We start from the raw sequence: 25,575 nt of genomic DNA, 5'->3' as shown, positions 1-25,575 counted from the left end.
CAGTACTTTTTAGTCTTCCTTTGAAGAGAATATTGTATTACTATTTGAATAAGATCTTTATTATTCCCAAGATCTCATAAATTCCCTTTAATTTTTTTTCAGTTATATCTAGTTTCAGAATTTGGGACACATTTTCCAGGCAACTAGTTAACTGAAGCTTCCCTAAGAAGGATTCAAGATCTCCTTGAGGAAATAAAATATTCTTGTAAAATTTAAGAGAATTACATGAAATGTCAAAACAAATTTGGAAATTTATAATCCCCATAGTTGATTTTATTAAAATTTGAATGATTTAATTTCTTACTGTTGAATTAAATAGGCTATATTAGGTAAAACAATCATTGGTTTTGGGGGAACTTTGAATTTTGATATAATTTCAAACATGTAATAAATCTGAGATAGTAATAAAAGAAATTTCTTTATGCCCCTTGCTCAGATTTTTCAGCTGTTTTCATTTTATGCAATTAATTTCTGCAGAGTACACCTTTAGACTTGATGTCAAAGAAGGAGTGGGAATCCCCAAGATCCCTGTACATCCTATTGGGTATAATGATGCAGAAATATTACTACGGTATGATTTTCTAATTGGATATGAGATTTAAGATATTTTACACTAATGTGTCCATTTTCTTGTCTAAAACCAATGTAATCTAATTACGTTAGGATAAAGTCTGGTTGTATACCTGAAACCAATGTTATAGGTCACTTATACCTCAAAAAATTAAAAAAAAAAATAAGGAAACAAAGTAGGAAAATGAGTTTTAAAAAAAGTCTTATTTCAAAATAGTTCCTGAAGTAGGAATAACAGAGTACACCAAGAAATGGCAAGAAACCTTTAGTCTGCTACAAATGAAAGTCTCAAGTGCAAAACTGTGTCCAAGATAAAAATGCTGATTGGAGATTTTTCAAATAGTTGAATTTTCTTTGATATTCATTTGATGTTTGTACTTGACCTGTATTTTAAAAATATTACAGTGCCCACCACTTATTAGATGTGTGAACTTGGACCAATTACTTAATCTTTCTCTGATTCAGTTTCCTTATCTGTGAAATGAGGATAGTAATTTTTTCTCCCTAGTAAGGTTATTATGAGGAGGAGATGAGATCAATGCAAGTGTGTAAAGTATCTAGAATATAGTAAACATTTAATTAATGTTTGCTCTTCTTGCATTCTATTATTGATGTTCTTTCATAAATCTCCAACTTTTATTTTTTTTAGATGTCTGTACCAATACAATTTAATAATTGTTTCATGAGTGCCCACTAGGTAACCAGCAGCTTCTCTAGAAATTAGTTTCTTCTCCTTAACACAGTCATGAGTTTGCTATTTTCACTATTTCTTAGATCTAATGCTTCCCTACATAAAGTCAGAAGTAAGGAGGCTGATGCTTCTCATTTCCTCTCCCTATTTTTTTTTTTTTCCTAAGCCCTCTTCCCACAAACATAGTAAGAACTTCATATATTTCAATTTTGGCTCTCTTGCTAAAATGTAAGTTGCACAAAGAAAGGGCATATTGACAGTACTGGGCTCAATAAATATTTGTTAAATGTATGAATGAAATATCTCATTATCAGACTTCATGATTTCTTCTAAGAAATTGTGATGCTCAGCCTTTTTCTGTCATTTTCATTTTCTCTCAACAGTCACATGGGAGGAACTGCTCCACCAGATGACAGCTGGAAGGGAAGTCTTAATGTGCATTATAACATTGGGCCTGGCTTTGCAGGGCATGATTCCTTCAGGTAATTTTATATTACTTTAATAGACTGGAAAGGTTTTATATGTTTAATGGAAAAATGTCAAGATAACTGTTCTGCCAGGTATATTTTGCTTGTCTTTTTCTCATTTTTCATGGTGAACAATTGATCATTTTATATCACTTAGGATGTACTTATACAATGATGTACTGAATTCTTCTTCCAGTAGAGATATCACATTTGTTTTATAAAGTCTTAAACATGACTACATTTGCATTTAAATTTAACATTTTAACTTCCTATTTCACCTAAAGTTTTATTTTATTTTTTTGTGTTTTTCCCCCCCTTTTTTATAAATTTTTTAAATTTTATTGTTATGTTAATCACCATATATTACATCATTAGATGTTTTATATTAATCACCATACATTACATCATTAGTTTTTGATGTAGTGTTCCATGATTCATTGTTTGCGTGTAACACACAATGCTCATTTCAGTACGTGACCTCTTTAATACCCATCACCAGGCTAACCCATCCCCCCCACCCCCTCCCCTCCAGAACCCTCAGTTTGTTTCTCAGAGTCCATAGTCTCTCATGGTTCATCTCCCTATCTGATTTTCCCCCCTTCATTTTCCCCTTCCTGCTATCTTCTTCTTTTTTTTTTTTTAACATATAATATATTATTTGTTTCAGAGGTAGAGAGGTCTGTGATTCAACAGTCTTGTACAATTCACAGTGCTCACCATAGCACATACACTCCCCAGTGCCTATCACCCAGCCACCCCATCCCTGCAGCTGCCCACCACTCCAGCAAACCTCAGTTTGTTTCATGAGATTAAGAATACTCATATCAGTGAGATCATATGATACATGTCTTTCTCTGATTGACTTATTTCGCTCAGCATAATACCGTCCAGTTCCATCCATGTCATTGCAAATGGCAAGATTTCATTCCTTTTGATGGCTGCATAATATTCCATTGTATATATATACCACATCTTCTTTATCCATTCATCTGTCGATGGACATCTTGGCTCTTTCCATAGTTTGGCTATTGTGGACATTGCTGCTATAAACATCGGGGTGCACGTACCCCTTTGGATCACTACATTTGTATCTTTGGGGTAAATACCCAGTAGTGCAATTCCTGGGTCGTATGATACCTCTATTTTCAACTTTTTGAGGAACCTCCATACTGTTTTCCAGAGTGGCTGCACCAGCTTGCATCCCCACCAACAGTGTAGGAGGGTTCCCCTTTCTCTGCATCCCCGCCAACATCTGTCATTTCCTGACTTGTTAATTTTAACCATTCTGACTCGTGTCAGGTGGTATCTCATTGAGGTTTTGATTTGGATTTCCCTGATGCCGAGCAGTGTTGAGCACTTTCTCATGTGTCTGTTGGCCATTTGGATGTCTTCTTTGGAAAAATGTCTGTTCATGTCTTCTGCCTATTTCTTGATTGGATCATTTGTTCTTTGGGTGTTGAGTTTGATAAGTTCTTTATAGATTTTGGATACTAGCCTTTTATCTGATAATGTCATTTGCAAATATCTTCTCCCATTCTGTCACTTGTCTTTTGGTTTTGTTGACTGTTTCTTTTGCTGTGCAAAAGCTTTTTATCTTGCTGAAGTCCCAATAGTTCATTTTTGCCCTTGCTTCCCTTGGCTTTGGCAATGTTTCTAGGAAGTAGTTGCTTCGGCTGAGGTTGAAGAGGTTGCAGCCTGTGTTCTCTTTTAGGATTTTGATGGACTCCTGTCTCACATTGAGGTCTTTCAACCATTTTGAGTCTATTTTTGTGTGTGGTGTAAGGAAATGTCCAGTTTCATTCTTCTGCATGTGGCTGTCCAATTTTCCCAACACCGTTTGTTGAAGAGACTGTCTTTTTTCCACTGGACATTCTTTCCTGCTTTGTCGAAGATGAGTTGACCACAGAGTTGAGGGTCCATTTCTGGGCTCTCTATTCTGTTCCATTGATCTATGTGTCTGTTTTAGAACCAGTACCATACTGTCTTGATGATGACAGCTTTGTAATAGAGCTTGAAGTCTGGAATTGGGATGCCACCAGCTTTGCTTTTCTTTTTCAACATTCCTCTGGCTATTCGGGGTCTTTTTTGGTTCCATACAAATTTTAGGATTATATATTCCATTTCTTTGAAAAAAGTGGATGGTATTTTGATAGGGATTGCATTAAATGTGTAGATTGCTCTAGGTAGCATTGGCGTCTTCACAATATTTGTTCCTCCAAACCATGAGCATGGAACGTTTTTCCATTTCTTTGTGTCTTCCTCAGTTTCTTTCATGAGTATTTTATAATTTTTTGAGTACAGTTTCTTTGCCTCTTTGGTTAGATTTATTCTTAGGTATCTTATGTTTTGGATGCAATTGTAAATGGAATCGACTCCTCAATTTCTCGTTCTTCTGTCTTGTTGTTGGTGTATAGGAATGCCACTGATTTCTGTGCATTGATTTTATATCCTGCCACTTTACTGACTTCTTGTATGAGTTCTAGCAGTTTTGGGGTGGAGTCTTTTGGGTTTTCCACATAAAGTATCATATCATCTGCAGAGAGTGAGAGTTTGACTTCTTCTTTGCCAATTCGAATGCCTTTTCTTTCTTTCTTTATTTTCTTAAAGATTTTATTTATATGACAGAGAGACACAGTGAGAGAGGGAACACAAGCAGGGGGAGAGGAAGAGGGAGAAGCAGGCTTCCCGTGGAGCAGGGAGCCAGATGCGGGTCTCGATCCCAGGACCCCGTGATCACAACTGGAGCTGAAGGCAGACGCTTAATGACTAAGCCACCCAGGCGCCCCCTTTTCTTTCTCTTTGTTGTCTGATTGCTGTGGCTAGGACTTCTAGTACTATGTTGAATAGCAGTGGTGATAGTGGACATCCCTGCCGTGTTCCTGACCTTAGGGGGAAAGCTCTCAGTTCTTCCCCATTGAGAATGATACTGGCTTGGGTTTTTCATAGATGGCTTTTATGATATTGAGGTATGTACCCTCTATCCCTATACTCTGAAGAGTTTTGATCAAGAAAGGTTGCTGTACTTTGTCAAATGCTTTTTCTGCATCTATTGAGAGGATCATATGGTTCTTGTTCTTTCTTTTATTAATGTATTGTATCACATTGATTAATTTGCGGATGTTGAACCAACCTTGCAGCCCAGGGACAAATCCACTTGGTCGTGGTGAATAATCCTTTTAATGTACTGTAGGATCCTATTGGCTAGTATTTTGGTGAGAATTTTTGCATCCATGTTCATCAGGGATATTGGTCTGTAATTCTCCTTTTGGATGGGGTCTTTGTCTGGTTTGGGGATCAAGGTAATGGTGACCTCATAAAATGAGTTTGGAAGTTTTCCTTCCATTTCTATTTTTTGGAACAGTTGCAGAAGAATAGGTATTAATTCTTCTTTAAATGTTTGGTAGAATTCCCCTGGGAAGCCATCTGGCCCTGTGCTCTTGTTTGTTGGGAGATTTTTGATGACTGCTTTAATTTCCTTAGTGGTTATAGGTCTGTTCAGGTTTTCTGTTTCTTCCTGGTTCAATTTTGGTAGTTTATACATCTCTAGGAATGCATCCCTTTCTTCCAGATTATCAAATTTGCTGGCATAGGGTTGCTCATAATATGTTCTTATAATTGTTTGTATTTCTTTGGTGTTGGTTGTGATCTCTCCTCTTTCATTCATGATTTTATTTATTTGGGTCACTTCTCTTTTCTCTTTGATAAGTCTGGCCAGGGGTTTATCAACTTGTTAATTCTTTCAAAGAACCAGCTCCTAGTTTCGTTGATCTGTTCTACTGTTCTTTTGGTTTCTATTTCATTGATTTCTGCTCTAATCTTCATTATTTCTCTTCTCCTGCTGGGTGTAGGCTTTATTTGCTGTTCTTTCTCCAACTCCTTTAGGTGTAGGGTTAGGTTGTGTATTTGAGACCTTTCTTGTTTTTTGAGAAAGGCTTGTATTGCTATATACTTTCCTCTTAGGACTGCTTTTGCTGTATCCCAAAGATTTTGAACAGTTGTGTTTTCATTTTCATTTGTTTCATGAATTTTTTTAATTCTTCTTTAATTTCCTGGTTGACCCATTCATTCTTTAGTAGGATGCTCTTTAGCCTCCTTGTATTTGAGTTCTTTCCGACTTTCCTCTTGTGATTGAGTTCTAGTTTCAAAGCATTGTGGTCTGAAAATATGCAGGGAATGATTCCAATCTTTTGGTACCGGTTGAGACCTTATTTGTGACCTAGGATGTGATCTATTCTGGAGAATGTTCCATGGGCACTAGAGAAGAATGTGTATTCCGTTGCTTTGGGATGGAATGTTCTGAATATATCTGTGAAGTCCATTTGGTCCAGTGTGTCATTTAAAGTCTTTATTTCCTTGTTGATCTTTTGCTTAGATGATCTGTCCATTTCCATGAGGGGGGTGTTAAAGTCCTCTGCTATTATTGTATTGTTGTCAATGTGTTTCTTTGCTTTTGTTATTAACTGGCTTATATAATTGGCTGCTCGCATGTTAGGGGCATAGATATTTAAAATTGTTAGATGTTCTTATTGGATAGACCCTTTAACTATGATATAGTGTCCTTCCTCTTCTCTTAGTATAGTCTTTAGGTTAAAATCTAATTTGTCTGATATAAGGATTTTGGTGTCCATTTGCATGGTAAATGGTTTTCTACCCCCTTACATTCAATCTGGAGGTGTCTTTGGGTCTAAAATGAGTCTCTTGCAGACAGCATATCGATGGGTCTTGTTTTTTAATCCAATCTGATACCCTGTGTCTTTTGACTGGGGCATTTAGCCCATTTGCATTGAGGGTAACTATTGAAAGATATGAATTTAGTGCCATTGTATTGCCTGTAAGGTGACTGTTACTGTATATTGTCTGTGTTCCTTTCTGGTCTATGTTGCTTTTAGGCTCTCTCTTTGCTTAGAGGACCCCTTTCAATATTTCCGGTGGGCCTGGTTTTGTGTTTGCAAATTCCTTTAGTTTTTGTTTGTCCTTGAAGCTTTTTATCTCTCCTTCTATTTTCAGTGACAGCCTAGCTGGATATAGTATTCTTGGCTGTATATTTTTCTCATTTAGTGGTCTGAATCTATCATGCCAGTCCTTTCTGGCCTGCCAGTTCTCTGTGGATAGGTCTGTTGCCAATCTAATGTTTCTACCATTGTAGGTTACATATCTCCTCTCCTGAGCTGCCTCAGGATTTTCTCTTTGTCTCTGAGACTCGTAAGTTTTACTTTTAGATGTCGGGGTGTTGACCTATTTTTATTGATTTTGAGTGGGGTTCTTTGTGCCTCCTGGATTTTGATGCCTGTTTCCTTCCCCAAATTAGGGAAGTTCTCTGTTATAATTTGCTCCAGTATACCTTCTGCCCCTCTTTCTCTTTCTTCTTCTTCTGGGATCCCAATTATTCTAATATTGTTTTGTCTTATGGTGTCACTTATCTCTTGAATTCTGCCCTTGTGATCCAGTAGTTGTTTATCTCTCTTTTTCTCAGCTTCTTTATTTTCCATCATTTGGTCTTCTATATCACTAATTCCCTTTTTTGCCTCACTTATCCTAGCTGTTAGAGCCTCCATTTTTTTTTTTTAAAGATTTTGTTTATTTATTTGACAGAGAGAGAGAGAGCTAGAGAGGGAACACAAGAAGGTGGCGTAGGAGAGGGAGAAGCAGACTCCCCGCTGAGCAGGAAGCCCGATGCGGGGCTTGATCCCAGGACGCTGGGATCATGACCTTAGCTGAAGGCAGACGCTTAACAACTGAGCCACCCAGGCACCTCTAGAGCCTCCATTTTTGATTGCACCTCATTAACAGCCTTTTTGATTTCGACTTGGTTAGATTTTAATTCTTTTATTTCTCCAGAAAGGGTTTCTCTAATATCTTCCATGCTTTTTTGAAGCTTGGCTAGTATCTTTATTTTTTTTTTAATTTTATTTTATTGTTTTTTTTTTAAGATTTTATTTATTTGACAGAGAGAGATAGCGAGAGAAGGAACACAAGCAGGGGGAGAGGGAGAGGGAGAAGCAGGCTTCCTGCTGAGCAGGGAGCCCGATGTGGGGCTTGATCCCAGGACTGTGGGATCACGACCTGAGCCAAAGGCAGACGCTTAATGACCGAGCCACCCAGGTGCCTCTGCAGCTAGTATCTTTAAAATCATCATCTGAACTCTAGTTCTGACATCTTACCAATGTCTATATTGATTAGGTCCCTAGCAGTCGGTACTGCCTCTTGTTCTTTTTTTTTTGAGGTGATTTTTTTCCATCTTTTCATTTTGTCCAGAGGAGAATAGATGAATGAGAGAACAAAATGCTAACAGGGTAACAACGTCCCCAGAAAAATATACATTAAACAAATCAGAAGAGACCTGAAACCAGGGGAAAAGAAAGGGAAAGAAAGAAAAAAAAGAAAAAGAAAAAGAGAAAGATAAAAAACTAACAAAACAAAACAAAAACAGAATATGATGAAATATGATCAGTCTGGTGCATAGATCAGTGCCACACACTAGATTTTGGGCGTATTTTGGTCTGTTAGAAGAAAGTGCCTCCCAAAATTTTAAAGAAAGAAAAGCTTATATATGTACAAAAATAAGGGTAAATACGATGAAGGGATGGGTTATGAATGTAAAGATGAAAATTGTAAAAGATTTTGTAGAAGGAATTGATAAGAAGTTGGTTCAAAAAAGAAGAGGATGTAAAAAAGAAAAAGGGAGAGAATGTGATCAGGCAGGAGACTAGAACAAAGCCACACACTAGAGATTTAGGGTATATTTTTTCTGTTAGAAGAAACTCTATCCCAAAATTTTAAAGAGAGAACAACTTTTATATATATATATATATATATATATATATACCAAAAATAAGGTTAACTACTATGAAGGGATAGAAGATGACTCTAAAAATGAAAAATAAAGAAGATTTTTTAAAGAAGGGATTGATAAGATGTTGGTTGAAAAAGGGAAAAAGAAAAATTCAAAAAAAAAGAAAAGAAAATTAAAAATCTAATTTCGAAAGACTAAAGAATCATGGGGAAAAAGCCATGAATTCTATGTGCAGTATTGCCCTAGTGCTGGAGTTCTGCCGTTCTCATTGATCGGTAAACTTGGTCTTGGCTGGCTGTTCTTGATGGTCTTCTGGGGGAGGGGCATGTTGCCATGGTTCTCAAATGTCTTTGCCAGAGGTTGAAGTGCCCTGCCCTTGCCAGGGCCTGGCTAAGTAATCTGCTTGGGTTTGCTCTGGGACCTTTTGTTCCCTGCAAGTTCTCTGTACAGCTTTGGAGGACGAGAGTGGAAATGGTGGCCTCCCAATCTCCACCCTGTAGGAGCCGAGAACTCGGGGCCCTGCTCCTCAGTGAGCCCCCAGAGAAAAGCAGTCAGTAACTCCTGTCTCCCCGGTCTCTGGCCACACTCTGCTCACCCGGTCTGTGACCCAGCATTTCTATCTCTGGCACACAACCCTGTGTGGAGTCTCCAAACCCAGCAGATTCCTGCGGTACACTCCCGCGCCACTCCTTCCGGGGAAGGAAGGGGAGTCTCCCCGGATCTGCCGCTTGTTGGGTCCCTGCTGGAGCAGCAGTGGCCTGACTGTGCAGCGGATCACGGTATATGGCAACCCTGAGCTGAGAGCCCACTCCTCAGCTCGGTCTCTGCAGTGGGCTTCCCCTCTCTGATACCTGGGAGCTCTGCCACACTCAGGCACCCCTGGTCTTTCTGTGACCCCGAGGGTCCTGAGACCGCACTGTCCCAGCAAGTGTTCCACCCCCTGCTTAGCCACTGGAGCGACATCCCTCAGCGGAGCAGGCTTCTAAAATTTCCGATTTTGTGCTCTGCTGCTCTATCACTTGCCAGTAGCGGCTGATGGAGGCCCCCTCCCCCACCGTCTATCCTCCCGAATATCACCTTGGATTCACTTCTCTGCATGTCCTACCTTCCAGAAAGTGGTTGCTTTTCTGTTCAGAGAGTTGCTGCTATTCTTTTCTTTGATCTCCTGTTGAGTTCGTAGGTGTTCAGGATGGTTTGATCCGTATCTAGGTGAATTCCTGGGACCAGATGAAATTTAGGTCTCCTACTCCTCTGCCACCTTGCTCTTCCCTATATCATTAGTTTTTTTTTTTTTTTTTTTTTTAAGATTATATTTATTTATTTGACACAGAGAGAGAGAGAGAGAGAGCACAAGCAGGGGGAGCAGCAGAGAGAAGCAGACTCTGTGCTGAGCAAGGAGCCTGATGTGGGACTTGATCCCAGGACCCTGGGATCATGACCTGAGCCAAGGGCAGACGCTTAACAACTGAGCCACCCAGGCGCCCCACCTATATCATTAGTTTTTGATGTAGTGTTCCATGATTTTTTGCATATAACACCCAGTGCTCCATTCAGTATGTGCCCTGTTTAATACCCATCACCAGGCTAGCCCATCCCCCCACCGCCCTCCCCTCTAGAACCCTCAGTTTGTTTCTCAGAGTCCATAGTCTCTCATGGTTTGTCTCTCCCTCAGAATTCCCCTCCTTCATTTTTCCCTTCCTACTATCTTCTTCTTCTTTTTTTTTTTTTTAACATATAATGTATTATTTGTTTCAGAAGTACAGGTCAAGGTTTTAAAACAATATTTCAGATAACCCAGTAGTTCAAATGCATAGCATTTTGAAAGTTACCTTAAGGGAAGGAGTAAAAGAGAAGAGAGAAAGTAGCTAACATTTATTGATCACTTACTGTGCAGGTGGGTTAAATGAGTTAAAATGGGCAAGCACATAACTACACTAAGGCTCAGTGCATTAGCATTAGTATTGTTGTAGAGGAGTGATCATAGAATTTGTTCATTGAGCTTAGTATTACAGAAAGATTAAGTTTCCCACTGCATCAAGGCAGGCAGGAAATGCTGGCTGGAGAGATCAACTTGTGTAGAGTTGTGAAACAGCCATAGCATTATTTAGAACTTTAAGTTGTTTGATTTGTCTGAGGGAGAAAGGGAAATTTAACACTGATAAATCAGAATATATAGCTCTTTTGATTAAACCGAAATTAGTAGATCAGTCTTGTTTGCTAACACTTTACATTAACAAGGCAAACTTGGATTCTTAGGGTTTTTTTAGTTTGTGTAAGAACGTTTCTTCACTTTTAAAGTATTAGAAGTTCAATGTTTTATTTTAAAGGAAATTTAGAAATACTTTATGTAAATGCTTATTTATCTCTATAACTCATAACAGAGAGTTACTTTAATATAAGAGTTTATTATTTATAGCAGCAGGAAAATCTAACATATACAATGAAAGAAAAGGCCTTTCTGATTTAGAAACAGAAACATAATGACACAGAGAACAGAGAAAACTTATAGCTTCAGTTCTACAATTTCAGTTCAAGATTAAATTCAGAAACATAAAATCCCTGGTCTAGATATCAAAAAGTTGTTCTCCTTCACCATGGGCACAGAATTCTTAATTGATTTGAGTGCAAAATGGACAAATACACAAATAAAAATCTCTGTTCTTTCTCACCAAAAAGACCTTTTGATAATTTATTAATTGATTTACAGAGATTCTGTCATTTTTCACCCATATGAGCTGTCCAGATTGTGTCATTTCTCACCCAGAATAACTTTTGATAATTAATCCATTTACAGAGATTACCAAGTGACAAGACATAAAACCAAATTCTTAATCATTGCTGCCACCAATAGGGAATAATTTACCTGCCATAAGCAAACTAGAAATACAAAACACAAAATCCGTAGGGAAGATAGTATAAAGTTAGAAGTTCATAGAAAGACCAAACAGACTGTTAACTATAGAGAACAAACTGATGGCTACCAGACGGGAGGTGGGTGGGGGGGATGGGTAAAATAGATGATGAGGGGGGATTAAGAGTATACTTATCATGATGAACCCTGAGTAGTGTATAGAACTGTTGAATCACTATATTGTACACCTAAAACTAATACAACACTCTAACTATACTGGTGTTAAAATTAAACACTTAATTAAAAAGAGATAGAGAGTCAGCAGAGTGAAAATTCTGTCACTGCTTGTGTTTTACCTCAGAGCCAAAAGAAGACATGTCTGGGTTTAAGCTACCCATACCTGGTTCTACGAGGTGAATCCATTGTACATCTCAGTGGAACTTCCAAAAATGATAAAGGATTTTTTTTTTTAAGTAAAACCATGTTTCTCCTACAAATATAAAATGAACATGTGTCAAATATTTCATTTAATTCATTAATTAATAAGGGAACCACAAAGGAATTAAAATTGGTTCAAAGGAGAATTCGGTGATGATACCAAAAAAATCAGCGCATCAAGAATGCTGAAATGGAAGTACTTAATAGCAAAAGACTTGTTTCTTCTACCTTGAAGGAATCAGTTGAACATTCACTAGACAGATTGTACATTTCAGTGGATGTGGTATTTCTATAAGTTAACTTTGATCTCTACAGAGTTGTGAAATATTCTAGTCAAAGACAGTGATAGGCAGAGGTAACTGATGGATGAGCTAAGGCCTTTCTCACATTTTCCTTACAGGAGTATATTCATTCATTTCACAAATACTTATTGAGCATTTACTATAATCCAGGCACTATTCTGTGTACTGGGGATTCAGCAGTGAACAAAACAGACAAAATTCCTTTCCCTGTGGAGCTTACATTGTAGAGTTCATGTTATTTGGAACATGAGTTTGAAGTGATAATAGGACAAACAAATAGATCCTCTTAAAAACTTCTGGAGTTGGGGCCCCTGGGTGGCTCAGTCTTAAGTGTCTGCCTTCGGTTCAAGTCATGGTCCCAGGGTCCTGGGATCAAGCCCCGCATTGGGCTCCCTGCTCGGCGGGAAGCCTGCTTCTCCCTCTCCCACTCCACCTGCTTGTGTTCCCTCTCTCACTATGTCTCTATCTGTCAAATAAATAAAATCTTAAAAAAAAAAAACAAAACCAAACTTCTGGAGTCAATGATTCTAAAAACTAAGAAAGACATAAGTTTCAAATACGTGGATGAGCTCCTCTGAGGATCTGAACAGATAATCTATGTTTATTTTCAGGTTTTGATTAAAATAGATTTTTTTCCCTCATACCTTATTTGTAACATTCTTATTTTTTTCATTTAATGACATAATATCAATGGTTCAGGGTTTCTTACTAATAGATCGTAGGCTTATATTTTTAGAAACACATGCTAAAAATGTTTCTGCTTCTTTGCTTTTAATTTTTATCTCTCAGTAGCAAAATAAATCCTTAATGTCTTAAAATATAAAAAATACCCATTAGTTTTTTCCCCAAAGGCACTTTAGTTGAATATTGCACATGATTTAAATATGCATTCAGAAGCACAATATACATATAGAGGGAAAAATCAGAATCTGCACTTAGCAATGTACAAGTTTTGACAACCTCTTAGTTCTTCCATTCATAAATAACCACAAATTAGAAACTGCTGGGAGTCCTCTCTATCTACCCCGCCCCCTCCCATAGAGAAAGATTCATTTTGTTTCCTTGTGAAAAAGAGACTGAGCATTTTCCCATGTCATTTTGGATTCACAGAATGTGAATGGCTTTTTTTTTTTCTGACTATTTGAGCCTGACTGTATTTTCCCTTGAATTATAATTTGGTTAATTATATTTCATGAATGGATATTTAAAAGGCTGGCCCAAATCAGAATCAACAGTGATAGGCTAGGAAAGTTTCTTTATATAGTTGTCTGGTACATTTTAGCAAGTGCTTCCCAAATTCCCATTTCCTTCCCACATTTCCCATGTTTCTTTTTGGCAGCACTCAGCCAGCTATTTAACAATGTACTGACATTCTGCTTCAACAACCTTGCACCAGCAGGAATTAATGTAAATACAAAGACATTTTAAAAATGCTTACTGGTCCTTTAAAACATAATTGGCTGCCTTCCTTATTTTTGTAATTTATATTGTGTATTTAAAATTTTTAGAATGAATACCCAAGACATTTTGAATAAGAGTATTTTGGACTTTAAATAAATATCAACAATATAGCTGTGAGGGAGGAATAATAAAAATATTGACATTCAGTTTTAAAATCTGACTTTAAGCATGCTGAAGTACTTAGGTGTAAAATGCATTGACCATTTACACATTGCACACATCAACAGTGTTAATGATCATTGAATTAGTTTGTGGATATATGGGAATTCATTGTCCTATTACACAGTTTTCTGTAATTTTGAGATTTTTCATAATAAAATGGTGGGACAAAACTGTTAGACGTAATAATCTATATGAAATAATTTATTCCCTTTGAAATCCTAGGAAGGTAAGAATGCACGTTCATAACACCAACAAAATTACAAGGATTTACAATGTAATTGGAACGATCAGAGGATCTGTGGAACCTGGTGAGTCTGAGTGTTTTTAAACACTTCATTTTTACAAAGATTAGAAGAGTAAGAGAAAATAAACTTCAGTCGATAACTGATTCTTTTTTTCTCTGACTGATGTGAAACAACTTATTGTACAATTCTAAGAGAAACCTCTACCTTACAGTGTTGATTTTTTTTTTCCCCCTATGGAGGAAACTCAACCAAAAGGAAGCTTAATTTAAAAACCTAAATCACAACTACTTGTAATGTATTGAAAGTTGTAGTTCTTTTGAACACCTTATTTTCCAGACAGGTATGTTGTTCTAGGAGGTCATCGGGACTCCTGGGTGTTTGGAGCTATTGACCCAACCAGTGGGGCTGCTGTTTTGCAAGAAATTGTCCAGAGTTTTGGAAAACTGATGAGCGGAGGTAAATAGTGTTTTCTTAGTAGGTGATGACAAAAAGTGACTCACTTAATTGTCATCTATTTTTAGGCAGGCGTACCTAATTAATGTATGTTAACAATGATTGCAGGCTGGAGACCTAGAAGAACTATCATTTTTGCCAGCTGGGACGCAGAAGAGTTTGGTCTGCTGGGGTCCACAGAATGGGCTGAGGTAAATATGACCAGAGGTTCTTGTTATTTTCTTGGTCAACAGGGAAACAAATATATGTATCTCAGGATGAGCACATATAGATTCCATTAGCTAAAATGGTTTTAATTTGGAGAAAGACTCAAGAATTTAAGAAATAGAGTTTGTTTTTACTTTCACATTAGTTTGGCAAAGCAGAATAACTTCTTAATTACTGGGCCAAAACCAGGTTTATTCTTGTTAAAACATTTTGGTTTCCATTTGATTTGTTTTGTGAATAAGTAAAATTTGTAAGCAGAGAATAATCAAAACTAGCAAGCTTTTCTGACAAGAGGGTTGGCCTATGTAAAAATGGATACAGATCCTTGGCATTAATTTTCAAGTTTTTGAAGTTTCCTTGGAGTTCTATATAAGAAAACCAATGATGTTCTTACCTAAGAAAACCTAAGGTAACTGTACTTTGATTATAACTTTACATTTGTAGATTCCATATCAATTGCAGCCATAGGTATATTTTACCATTCTACAAAAGATAAGTGCTTGATTGATGAGTAGAAGATAATTTTGTAAATGGAATTACTTTAGTAAATTGCATGTATAATTTCAGATATTTACTTTTTCTTCAGATATGATTGATTTTCGTGTTACACTGGCTCCTAATGCTTTGAGTATCTCTCCTAGGCCCCCTTGTTTCATCTTCTTCCTTTAGCCTCCCTATCGAGTAACTAAGTTATTTAATGTACAAGGTAAGGACACACATTTTGTAAAGACAGGTGCACTATATAAACACTTACTCTCCCAGCACGATGTATTTATCTTTTATGAGTTGAGATTTTTAGCATTATTTTAAAGCATGTTATATACTTGTTGTTATTATCTAGTTTTTAAAATACTTTCCCCCTGACTCATTTACTCTTACGTTACTTTAAATGATCATGTGAATGAAATAAGTATGGGAGTAAAATCACACACACTTACTTGTCTCTGTCACTTATGCTTATATTCAGTTGACATTGCAAAGTTTTATTATCACATTGGTAATTATGAATATGCATTTTGGAAGTAGACTGTTTAGATGAATCAAATTTCCTTTACTTTTAGAAATGTAAATTCTTGTGAATACGTGTATATATAAATACATGTCTCTGTTTCTCTAATTTTGCAGCTTAAAGAACAAAAAATCTAAGATATAAAGTAATAAATATACTATGCATTAATCCAAATAAATCTGGGTTAGGGACAGTTTCAACATTTTCCAATTCTTTTTTTTTTTTTTTTTTTTTAAGATTTTATTTATTTATTTGACAGAGACAGACACAGTGAGAGAGGGAACACAAGCAATGGGAGTGAGAGAGGGAGAAGCAGGCTTCCTGTGGAGCATGGAGCCCGATGTGGGGCTCGATCCCAGGACCCTGGGATCATGACCTGAGCTGAAGGCAGACGCTCAATGACTGAGCCACCCAGGCGCCCCAACATTTTCCAATTCTTGATCATATTCAGCAGCATATTTTCTTTAAATATAGTTAAGGAATCTTCTTTATTTCTACTAAAAATGTGTTGTAATGGAAACTCTGACTCTGTATGTGTCTATAACAGAGACACCTACCATCTGGCCACTGTGGGCAAGTGAAGATAGGCAATAGTTCTCATTTGTGCCATAACCACTCACAGCTTTAATTTTTTACTGTAATCTCTTTAAAATTTAAGTATAGTTGACAGACAATATTATATTAGGTGTACAAATTGTGGATTGACAATTTTATACATTATGCAATGCTCACCACAATAAGTATAGTTACCATCTATCATCATATAAAGTTATTATATTATTGACTGTGCTGTACTTTGCATCTTCATGACTTATTATTTATAACTGGAAGTTTGTACTTATTAATCCCTTCACCTATTTCGCCCATCTTCCCACTCCCCTCCCTTCTGGCAACCACCAGGTCTCTGTATTAGCTTTTGTTTATTTGTTCATTTGTTTTTTTCTTAGATTCCACATAGAAGTAAAATAATGTGGTATTTGTCTTTCTCCGTCTGACTTAATTCAGTTAGCATAATAACCCTCTAGGTTCATCTGTGTTGTAACAGATGGCAAAATTTCAGTCTTTTTTATGGCTGAGTCATATTCCAGTGTGTACACACACACACACACACACACACACCCCACATCTTCTTTATTCATCAATTGATGAACACATTAGATTACTTCCATATCTTGGCTATTGTAAATAATGATATAAATATAGGGGTTGCATGTATCTTTTTGAATTAGTGTTTTCACATTCTTTGGGTAAATACCCAGGAAAGGAATTGCTGGATCATATGGTAGTACTATTTTTAGTTTTTCAAGAAATCTACATACTGTTTTCTCTGATGGCCGCACCAATTTACATTCCCACCAACAGTGTATGAGGGCTCCCTTTTATCCACATCCTCATCAACACTTGTTATTTATTTTTTGATACTAGCCATTCTGATAGGTATGAAATGATACCTCATTGTGGTTTTGATTTGCATTTCTCCGAGTAGTGACATTGAGCCTCTTTTTATGTGTCTTGGCCATCTGTATATCATCTTTGAAAAAATGTCTCTTCAGGTCCTCTGCCCATTTTTTAAGTGGATTATTAGGGATCTTTTTGGTGTTGAGTTGTATCAGTTCATTATATATTTTGGATATTAATTATCAGTACATCATTTGTAAATACCTTCTGTCATTCAGTAGGTTGCCTTTTTGGTTTGTTGTGTTTTGTTTTGTTTTGTTGTTTTTGGCTGTGCAAAAGCTTTCTATTTTGATGTAGTCTCAGTTGTTTATTTTTGCCTTTGTTTCCCTTGCCTGAGGAGATAGATCCAGAAAAATATTACTAAGCCTGATGTCCAAGACATTACTGCTTATGTTTTCTTTTAGGAGTGTTATGGTTTCAGGTCTTACATTTAGGTCTTTAATACATTTTGAGTTTATTTTTGTGTCCGATGTAAGAAAGTGATCCACTTTCATTCTTTGGCATTCATCTGCCCAGTTTCCCCAGCACCATTTATTGAAGAGACTGTCTTTTCCCCATTGCATGTTCTTGCCTCCTTTGTCATAGATTAATTGCCATAAGTGGGTTTATTTCTGGCTCTCTATTCGGGCCCATTGATCAATGTGACTCATTTTTGTGCCAGTACCATACTGTTTTGATTAATATAGCTTCTTACTATAGTTTGAAATGTGGGATTATGATGCCTCCAGCTTTGTTATCTTAAGATTACCTTGTTTTTTTATGGTCTGTTGTAGTTCCATACAAATATTAGGATTATTTGTTCTAGTTCCCTAGTGAAAAATACTGTTACTGGTATTTTGATAGGGATTGCAGTGAATCCACAGATGGCTTTGGGTACTATGGATACTTAAAAATATTAATCCATTCTACAGCATGGTGTATCTTTCCATTTGGTGGTGTTATCTTCAGTTTCCTCCAACGATGTTTTGTACTTTTAGAGTACAGGTCTTTCACCTCCTAGGTTAAATTTATTCCTAGGTATTTTATTCTTTTTTGTGCAATTATAAATGGGATTCTTTTCTTAAAATCTCTTTCTGCTACTTTGTTATTAGCATATAGAATCAACATATTTCTGTATGTTAATTTTGCATCTAGCAACTTTATCATTTATTACTTCTATTAGAGTTTTGGTGGAGTCTCTAGGGTTTTCTATATATAGTATCATGTCATCTACAAGTAGTGACAGTTTTACTAGTAGTGACAGTTTTACTTTTTCCTTACCAATTTGGATGCCTTTTCTTTTTCTTGTCTGACTGCTACAGCTAGGACTTTCAATACAATGTTGAAAAAGGTGGCATGAGTGAACATCCTTGTCTTGTTGCTGATCTTAAGATCCTTACACCCCTGGAATAAATCCCACTTGATCATGATAAATGGTCCTTTTAATGTATTGTTGGATTTGGTTTCCTCATATTCTGTTGAGAATTTCTGAGTCTGTGCTCATCAGGGATATTAGCCTGTAATTTTCATTTTCTTTTTTTTTTTTTTTTGAGTGTCCTATAATTTTCATTTTTTCTTTTTTTCTTTCTTTCTTTCTTTTTTTTTTTTTTTTTTGAGTGTCTTTATCTGGTTTTGGTATCAGGGTAATGCTGGCCTCATAGAATGAATTCGAAGTTTTATTTCCTCTTCTATTTTTTGGAATAGTTTGAGAAAGAGGTATGAACTCTTCATAAATGTTTGGTAAAAGTCATCTGTGAAGCCACTGGGCCTGGACTTCTGTTTGTTGGGGGTTTTTTGGTTATGGGTCCAATTTTGTTACAAGTAATTGGTCTGCTCAGATTTTCTATTTCTTCCTAATTCAGTTTTAGAAGATGTACATTTCTAGAATTTTGTTTCTTCTAGGTTGTCCAGTTTGTTGGTGTATAATTTTTTTTTATTATTAACATATAATGTATTATTTGTTTCAGGGGTACAGGTCTGTGATTCATCAGTCTTACACAATACACAGTGCTCACCACAACACATAACCCTCCCCAGTGTCCATCACCCAGCCACCTCATCCTTCCCACCCCCCCTCCACTCCAGCAACCCTCCATTTGTTTCCTGAGATTAAGAGTCTCTTATGGTTTGTCTCCCTCTCTGGTTTCATCTTGTTTCATTTTTCCCTCCCTTGCCCTATGATCCTCTGCCTTATTTCTCAAATTCCACATATCAGTGAGATCATATAATTCTTTCTCTGATTTGACTTATTTTGCTTAGCATAATAGCCTCTAGTTCCATCCACGTCATTGCAAATGGCAAGATTTCATTTTTCTGATGGCTGCATAATATTCCATTGTATATATATACACCATATCTTCTTTATCCATTCATCTGTCGATGGATATCTGGGCTCTTTCCACAGTTTGGCTATTGTGGACATTGCTGCTATAAACAATGGGGTGCAGGTGCCCCTTCTGATGACTACATTTGTATCTTTGGGGTAAATACCCAGTAGTGCAGTTGCTGGGTCATAGGGTAGCTCTATTTTCAACTTTCTGAGGAAACTCCATACTATTTTCCAGAGTGGCTGCACCAGCTTGCATTCTTCTAGCTTGTCCAGTTTGTTGGTGTATAATTTTTTATAATAGTCTTTTATAATCTTTTGTATTTCTGTGGTGTTAGTTTTAACTTTTTTTTCTGATTTTACTTGAGTCTTCTTTTTCGTGATGAATCTGGCTACTGGTTTATTAATTTTATCTTTTCAAAGAACCAGCTCTTAGTTTCATTGATATTTTCTCTAAGTTTCTATTCTATTTATTTCTACTCTGATCTTTATTATTATTTCTTTCCTTTTACTAATTATGGGTTTTGGTTGTTCTTTTCCTAGTTCCTTTAAGTGTAAGATTAGATTGTTTCAGATTTTTATTGTTTAGTGAGGTAGGCCATAATGTATTGCTATAAACTTTCTTCTTAGGACTGCTTTTGCTATGTCCCAAAGAATTAAATTATTTCCATTTTTCATTTGTCTCCAGGTATTTTTTTATTTCCACTTTATTTCATGGACTCTTTGGTTGTATGGTAGCATATTGTTTTAACCTCAATATATTTGTGTTTTTGCCAGTTCTTGTCATTGATTTCTAATTTTATACCATTGTGGTTAGAAAAGATGCTTATAAAACGAGTTTGAAAGTTTTCCTTCCATTTCTATTTTTTGGAACAGTTTCAGAAGAATAGGTATTAATTTTTCTTTAAATGTTTGATAGAATTCCCCTGGAAAGCCATCTGGCCCTGGGCTTTTGTTTGTTGGGAGATTTTTGATGACTGCTTCAATTTCCTTAGTGGTTATAGGTCTGTTCAGGTTTTCTATTTCTTCCTGGTTCAGTTTTGGTAGCTGATACATCTCTAGGAATGCATCCATTTCTTCCAGGTTATCTAATTTGCTGGCATAGAGTTGCTCATAATATGTCCTTATAATTGTTTGTATTTCTTTGGTGTTGGTTGTGATCTCTCCTCTTTCATTCATGATTTTGTTGATTTGGGTCATTTCTCTTTTCTTTTTGATAAGTCTGGCCAGGGGTTTATCAATCTTGTTAATTCTTTCAAAGAACCAGCTCCTAGTTTCGTTAATCTGTTCTACTTTTCTTTTAGTTTCTATTTCATTGATTTCTGCTCTCATCTTTATTATTTCTCTTCTCCTGCTGGGTTTAGGCTTTATTTGCTATTCTTTCTCCAGCTCCTTTAGGTGTAGGGTTAGGTTGTGTACTTGACACCTTTCTTGTTTCTTGAAAAACAATATTGTATTGCTATATACTTTACTCTTAGGACTTCCTTTGCTGCATCCCAAAGATTTTGAACAGTTGTGTTTTCATTTTCATTGGTTTCCATGAATTTTTTTAATTCTTCTTTAATTTCCTGGTTGACCCATTCATTCTTTAGTAGGATGCTCTTTAGCCTCCATGTATTTGAGTTCTTTCCGATGTTCCTCTTGTGATTGAGTTCTATTTTCACAGCACTGTGGTCTGAAAATATGCAGGGAATGATCCCAGTCTTTTGGTACCAGTTGAGACCTGATTTGTGACCTAGGATGTGATCTATGCTGGAGAATGTTCCATGGGCACTAGAGAAGAATGTGTATTCCATTGCTTTGGGATGGAATGTTCTGAATATATCTGTGAAGTCCATTTGGTCCAGTGTGTCATTTAAAGTCTTTATTTCCTTGTTGATCTTTTGCTTAGATGATCTGTCCATTTCAGTGAGGGGGGTGTTAAAGTCCTCTACTATTATTGTATTGTTCTCAATGTGTTTCTTTGCTTTTGTTATTAACTGGCTTATATAACTGGCTGCTCCCACGTTAGGGGCAGAGATATTTACAATTGTTAGATCTTCTTCTTGTAGACCCTTTAAGTATGATATAGTGTCCTTCCTCATCACTTATTACAGTCTTTGGTTTAAAATCTAATTTGTCTGATATAAGGATTGCCACCCCAGCTTTCTTTTGGTGTCCATTAGCATGGTAAATGGTTTTCCACCCCCTCATGTTCAATCTTGAGGTGTCTTTGGGTCTAAAATGAGTCTCTTGCAGACAGCATATCAATGGGTCTTGTTTTTTTATCCAGTCTGATAGCCTGTGTCTTTTTATTGGGGCATTTAGCCCATTTACATTGAGGGTAACTATTGAAAGATATGAATTTAGTGCCATTGTGTTGCCTCTAAGGTGATTGTTACTGTATATTGTCTGTGTTCCTTTCTGGTCTATGTTACTTTTAGGCTCTCTCTTTGCTTAGAGGACCCCTTTCAATATTTCCTGTGGGGCTGGTTTCGTGTTTGCAAATTCCTTTAGTTTTTGTTTGTCCTGGAAGCTTTTTATCTCCCCTTCTATTTTCAATGACAGCCTAACTGGATATAGTATTCTTGGCTGCATATTTTTCTCATTTAGTGGTCTGAATCTATCATGCAGGTCCTTTCTGGCCTTCCAGGTCTCTGTGGACAGGTCTGTTGCCAATCTAATGTTTCTACCATTGTAGGTTACAGATCTCCTCTCCCGAGCTGCTTTCAGGATTTTCTCTTTGTCTCTGAGACTCGTAAATCCTACTGTTAAATGTCGGGGTGTTGACCTATTTTTATTGATTTTGAGGGGGGGGTTCTCTGTGCCTTCTGGATTTTGATGCCTGTTTCCTTCCCCAAATTAGGAAAGTTCTCTGCTATAATTACCTTGATCCTCAAACCAGACAAAGACCCCACCAAAAAGGATAATTACAGAGCAATATCCTTGATGAACATGGATGCAAAAATTCTCACCAAAATACTAGCCAGTTGGATCCAATAGTACGTTAAAAGGATTATCCACCACGACCAAGTGGGATTTATCCCTGGGCTGCGGGGTTGGGGTTCAACATCCGCAAATCAAATCAATGTGATACAGTACATTAATAAAAGAACAAGAACCATATAATCCTCTCAATAGATGCCGACAAAGCATTTGACAAAGTACAGCATCCTTTCTTGATCAAAACTCTTCAGAGTATAGGCATAGAGGGTACATACCTCAATATCCTAAAAGCCATCAATGAAAAACCCACAGCGAATATCATTCTCAATGGGGAAAAACTGAGAGCTTTCCCCCTAAGGTCAGGAACACGGCAGGGATGTCTACTGTCACCACTGCTATTCAACATAGTACTAGAAGTCCTAGCCACAATAATGAGACAACAAAAAGAAATGCATCCAAATCGGCAAAGAAGAAGTCAAATTCTCACTCTTTGCAGATGATATGATACTTTATGTGGAAAACCCAAAAGACTCCACCCCAAAACTGTTAGAACTCATACAGGAATTCAGTAAAGTGGCAGGATATAAAATCTATGCACAGAAATCAGTGGCATTCCTATACACCAACAACAATACAGAAGAAAGAGAAATTAAGGAGTCGATCCCATTTACAGTTGCACCCAAAACCATAAGATACCTAGGAATAAATCTAACCAAGGAGGCAAAGAATCTGTACTCAGAAAATTATAAAATACTCATGAAAGAAACTGAGGAAGACACAAAGAAATGGGAAAACGTTCCATGCTCATAGATTGGAAGAACAAAAATTCTGAAAATGTCAATGCTACCTAGAGCAATCTACACATTTAATGCAATCCCTATCAAAATACTATCCACTTTTTTTCAAAGAAATGGAACATATAATCCTAAAATTTGTATGGAACCAGAAAAGACCCTGAATAGCCAGAGGAATGCTGAAAAAGAAAAGCAATGCTGGCGGCGTCACAATTCCGGACTTCCAGCTCTATTACAAAGCTGTCATCGTCAAGACAGTATGGTACTTGCACAAAAACAGACACCTACATCAATGGAACAGAATAGAGAGCCCAGAAATGGACCCTCAACTCTATGGTCAACTTATCTTCGACAAAGCAGGAAAGAATGTCCAATGGAAAAAAGACAGTCTCTTCAACAAATGGTGTTGGGAAAATTGGGCAGCCACATGCAGAAGAATGAAACTGGACCATTTCCTTACACCACACACAAAAATAGACTCCAAATGGTTGAAAGACCTTAATGTGAGACAGGAATCCATCAACATCCTAACGGAGAACACAGGCAGCACACTCTTCAACCTCAGCTGCAACAACTTCTTCCTAGAAAGATCGCCAAAGGCAAGGGAAGCAAGGGCAAAAATGAACTATTGGGACTTCAGCAAGATAAAAAGCTTTTGCACAGCAAAAGAAACAGTCAACAAAACCAAAAGACAAGCGACAGAATGGGAGAAGATATTTGCACATGATATATCAGATAAGGGCTAGTATCCAAAATCTATAAAGAACTTATCAAACTCAACACCCAAAGAACAAATGATCCAATCAAGAAATAGGCAGAAGACATGAACAGACATTTTTCCAAAGAAGACATCCAAATGGCCAACAGACACATGAAAAAGTGCTCAATATCGCTCGGCATCAGGGAAATCTAAATCAAAACCTCAATGAGATACCACCTCACACCAGTCAGAATGGCTAAAATTAACAAGTCAGGAAATGACAGATGTTGGCGGGGATGCAGAGAAAGGGGAACCCTCCTACACTGTTGGTGGGAATGCAAGCTGGTGCAGCCACTCTGGAAAACAGTATGGAGGTTCCTCAAAAAGTTGAAAATAGAGGTAGCATACGACCCAGGAATTGCACTACTGGGTATTTACCCCAAAGATACAAATGTAGGGATCTGAAGAGGTAGTGTATCCCGATGTTTATAGCAGCAATGTCCACAATAGCCAAACTATGGAAAGAGCCAAGATGTCCATCGACAGAGAAATGGATAAAGAAGATGAGGTATATATATACAATTATGCTGCCATCAAAAGGAATGAAATCTTGCCATTTGCAACAACGTGGATGGAACTGGAGGGTATTATGCTGAGCGAAATAAATCAGTCAGGGAAAGACATATATCATACGATCTCACTGATATGAGGAATTCTTAATCTCACGAAACAAACTGAGGGTTGCTGGAGTGGTGGGGGGTGGGAGGGATGGGGTGGCTGGGTGATAGACATGGGGACGGTATGTGCTATGGTGAGCACTGTGAATTGTGTAAGACTGTTGAATCACAGACCTGTACCTCTGAAACAAATAATACATTATATGTTTAAAAAAAAAAGAATATATTAGGAAGGGTAAAATGAAGGGGGGAAATTGGAAGGGGAGACGAACCATGAGAGACTATGGACTCTGAAAAACATACTGAGGGTTTTAGAGGGGAGGGGTGTGAAGGTATGGGGTTAGCCTGTTGATGGGTATTAAAGAAGGCACGTACTGAATGGAGCACTGGATGTTATATGCAAACAATGAATCATGGAACACTATATCAAAAAGTAATGATGTAATGTATGGTGATTGACATAATAAAATTCAAAAAATAAAAAAGAAAAGATGCTTAATATAATTTAAGTCTTAAACTTATTGAGATTTGCTTTGTGACATACCATTTGATCTAATCTCATGGATTCATCTTTTTTGGGGTTCCTGGATATCTGTTTTCTTACCCAAATTAGGGAAGTTGTCAGCTGTAATTTCTTCAAATAAGTTTTGGTCCCTTCTCTCTCTTTCTCCTTCTGGGAACTCTGTATTGCAAAAGTTATGTTTAATGTCATTGCAGAGGTCCCTTAACTTGTCCTCATTTAAAAAATTTCTTTTGCTGTTCAACTTAATTGCTTTCCAATACCCTGTCTTCCAGCTTACTGATCTGTTCTTCTGGTTCCTCTACTCTGATGTGGATTCCCTCTAGTGTTTTCATTTTAGTTGTACTTTAGTTCTGGCGGGTTTCTTTTTATATTTTCTGTCTCTTTGTTGAAGTTCTTACTGAATTCATCCACTCTTCTCTCAAGTCTGGTGAGCATCTTTATGAACATTAGTTCTTTTTCCGAGGTCATATTCTTTTGTTTGGAACATCTTCCTCTGTCTCCTGATTTTTGTCTGAGTTTGTGTTTGTTTCTTTGAATTAGGTGG

The 25,575-nt window shown here is 37.0% G+C and overlaps 1 protein-coding gene across 4 annotated transcripts in view; it reads left to right on the top strand.

Annotated features, from left to right (window-relative positions):
* The window catches only part of NAALAD2 (N-acetylated alpha-linked acidic dipeptidase 2), a 74,705-nt gene that overhangs the window by 21,559 nt on the left and 27,571 nt on the right, over positions 1-25,575 (top strand). For 3 of the 4 annotated variants that reach the window (XM_032426293.1, XM_032426292.1, XM_032426294.1), the window contains 5 exons: positions 478-571; positions 1,645-1,743; positions 13,958-14,043; positions 14,317-14,436; positions 14,542-14,624. In XM_032426293.1, coding sequence (XP_032282184.1) covers positions 478-571; positions 1,645-1,743; positions 13,958-14,043; positions 14,317-14,436; positions 14,542-14,624 — 482 coding nt within the window. The remainder of the gene's footprint in view (positions 1-477; positions 572-1,644; positions 1,744-13,957; positions 14,044-14,316; positions 14,437-14,541; positions 14,625-25,575) is intronic. The other variant, XM_032426295.1, reaches the window with a different exon arrangement.

Source organism: Phoca vitulina, unplaced genomic scaffold (assembly GCF_004348235.1).
Source record: "Phoca vitulina isolate PV1807 unplaced genomic scaffold, GSC_HSeal_1.0 scaffold34, whole genome shotgun sequence".
Classification (NCBI taxonomy): domain Eukaryota; kingdom Metazoa; phylum Chordata; class Mammalia; order Carnivora; family Phocidae; genus Phoca; species Phoca vitulina.
The sequence above is the reverse complement of the archived record's forward strand: the minus strand, read 5'-3'. Positions and strand labels throughout refer to the sequence as shown.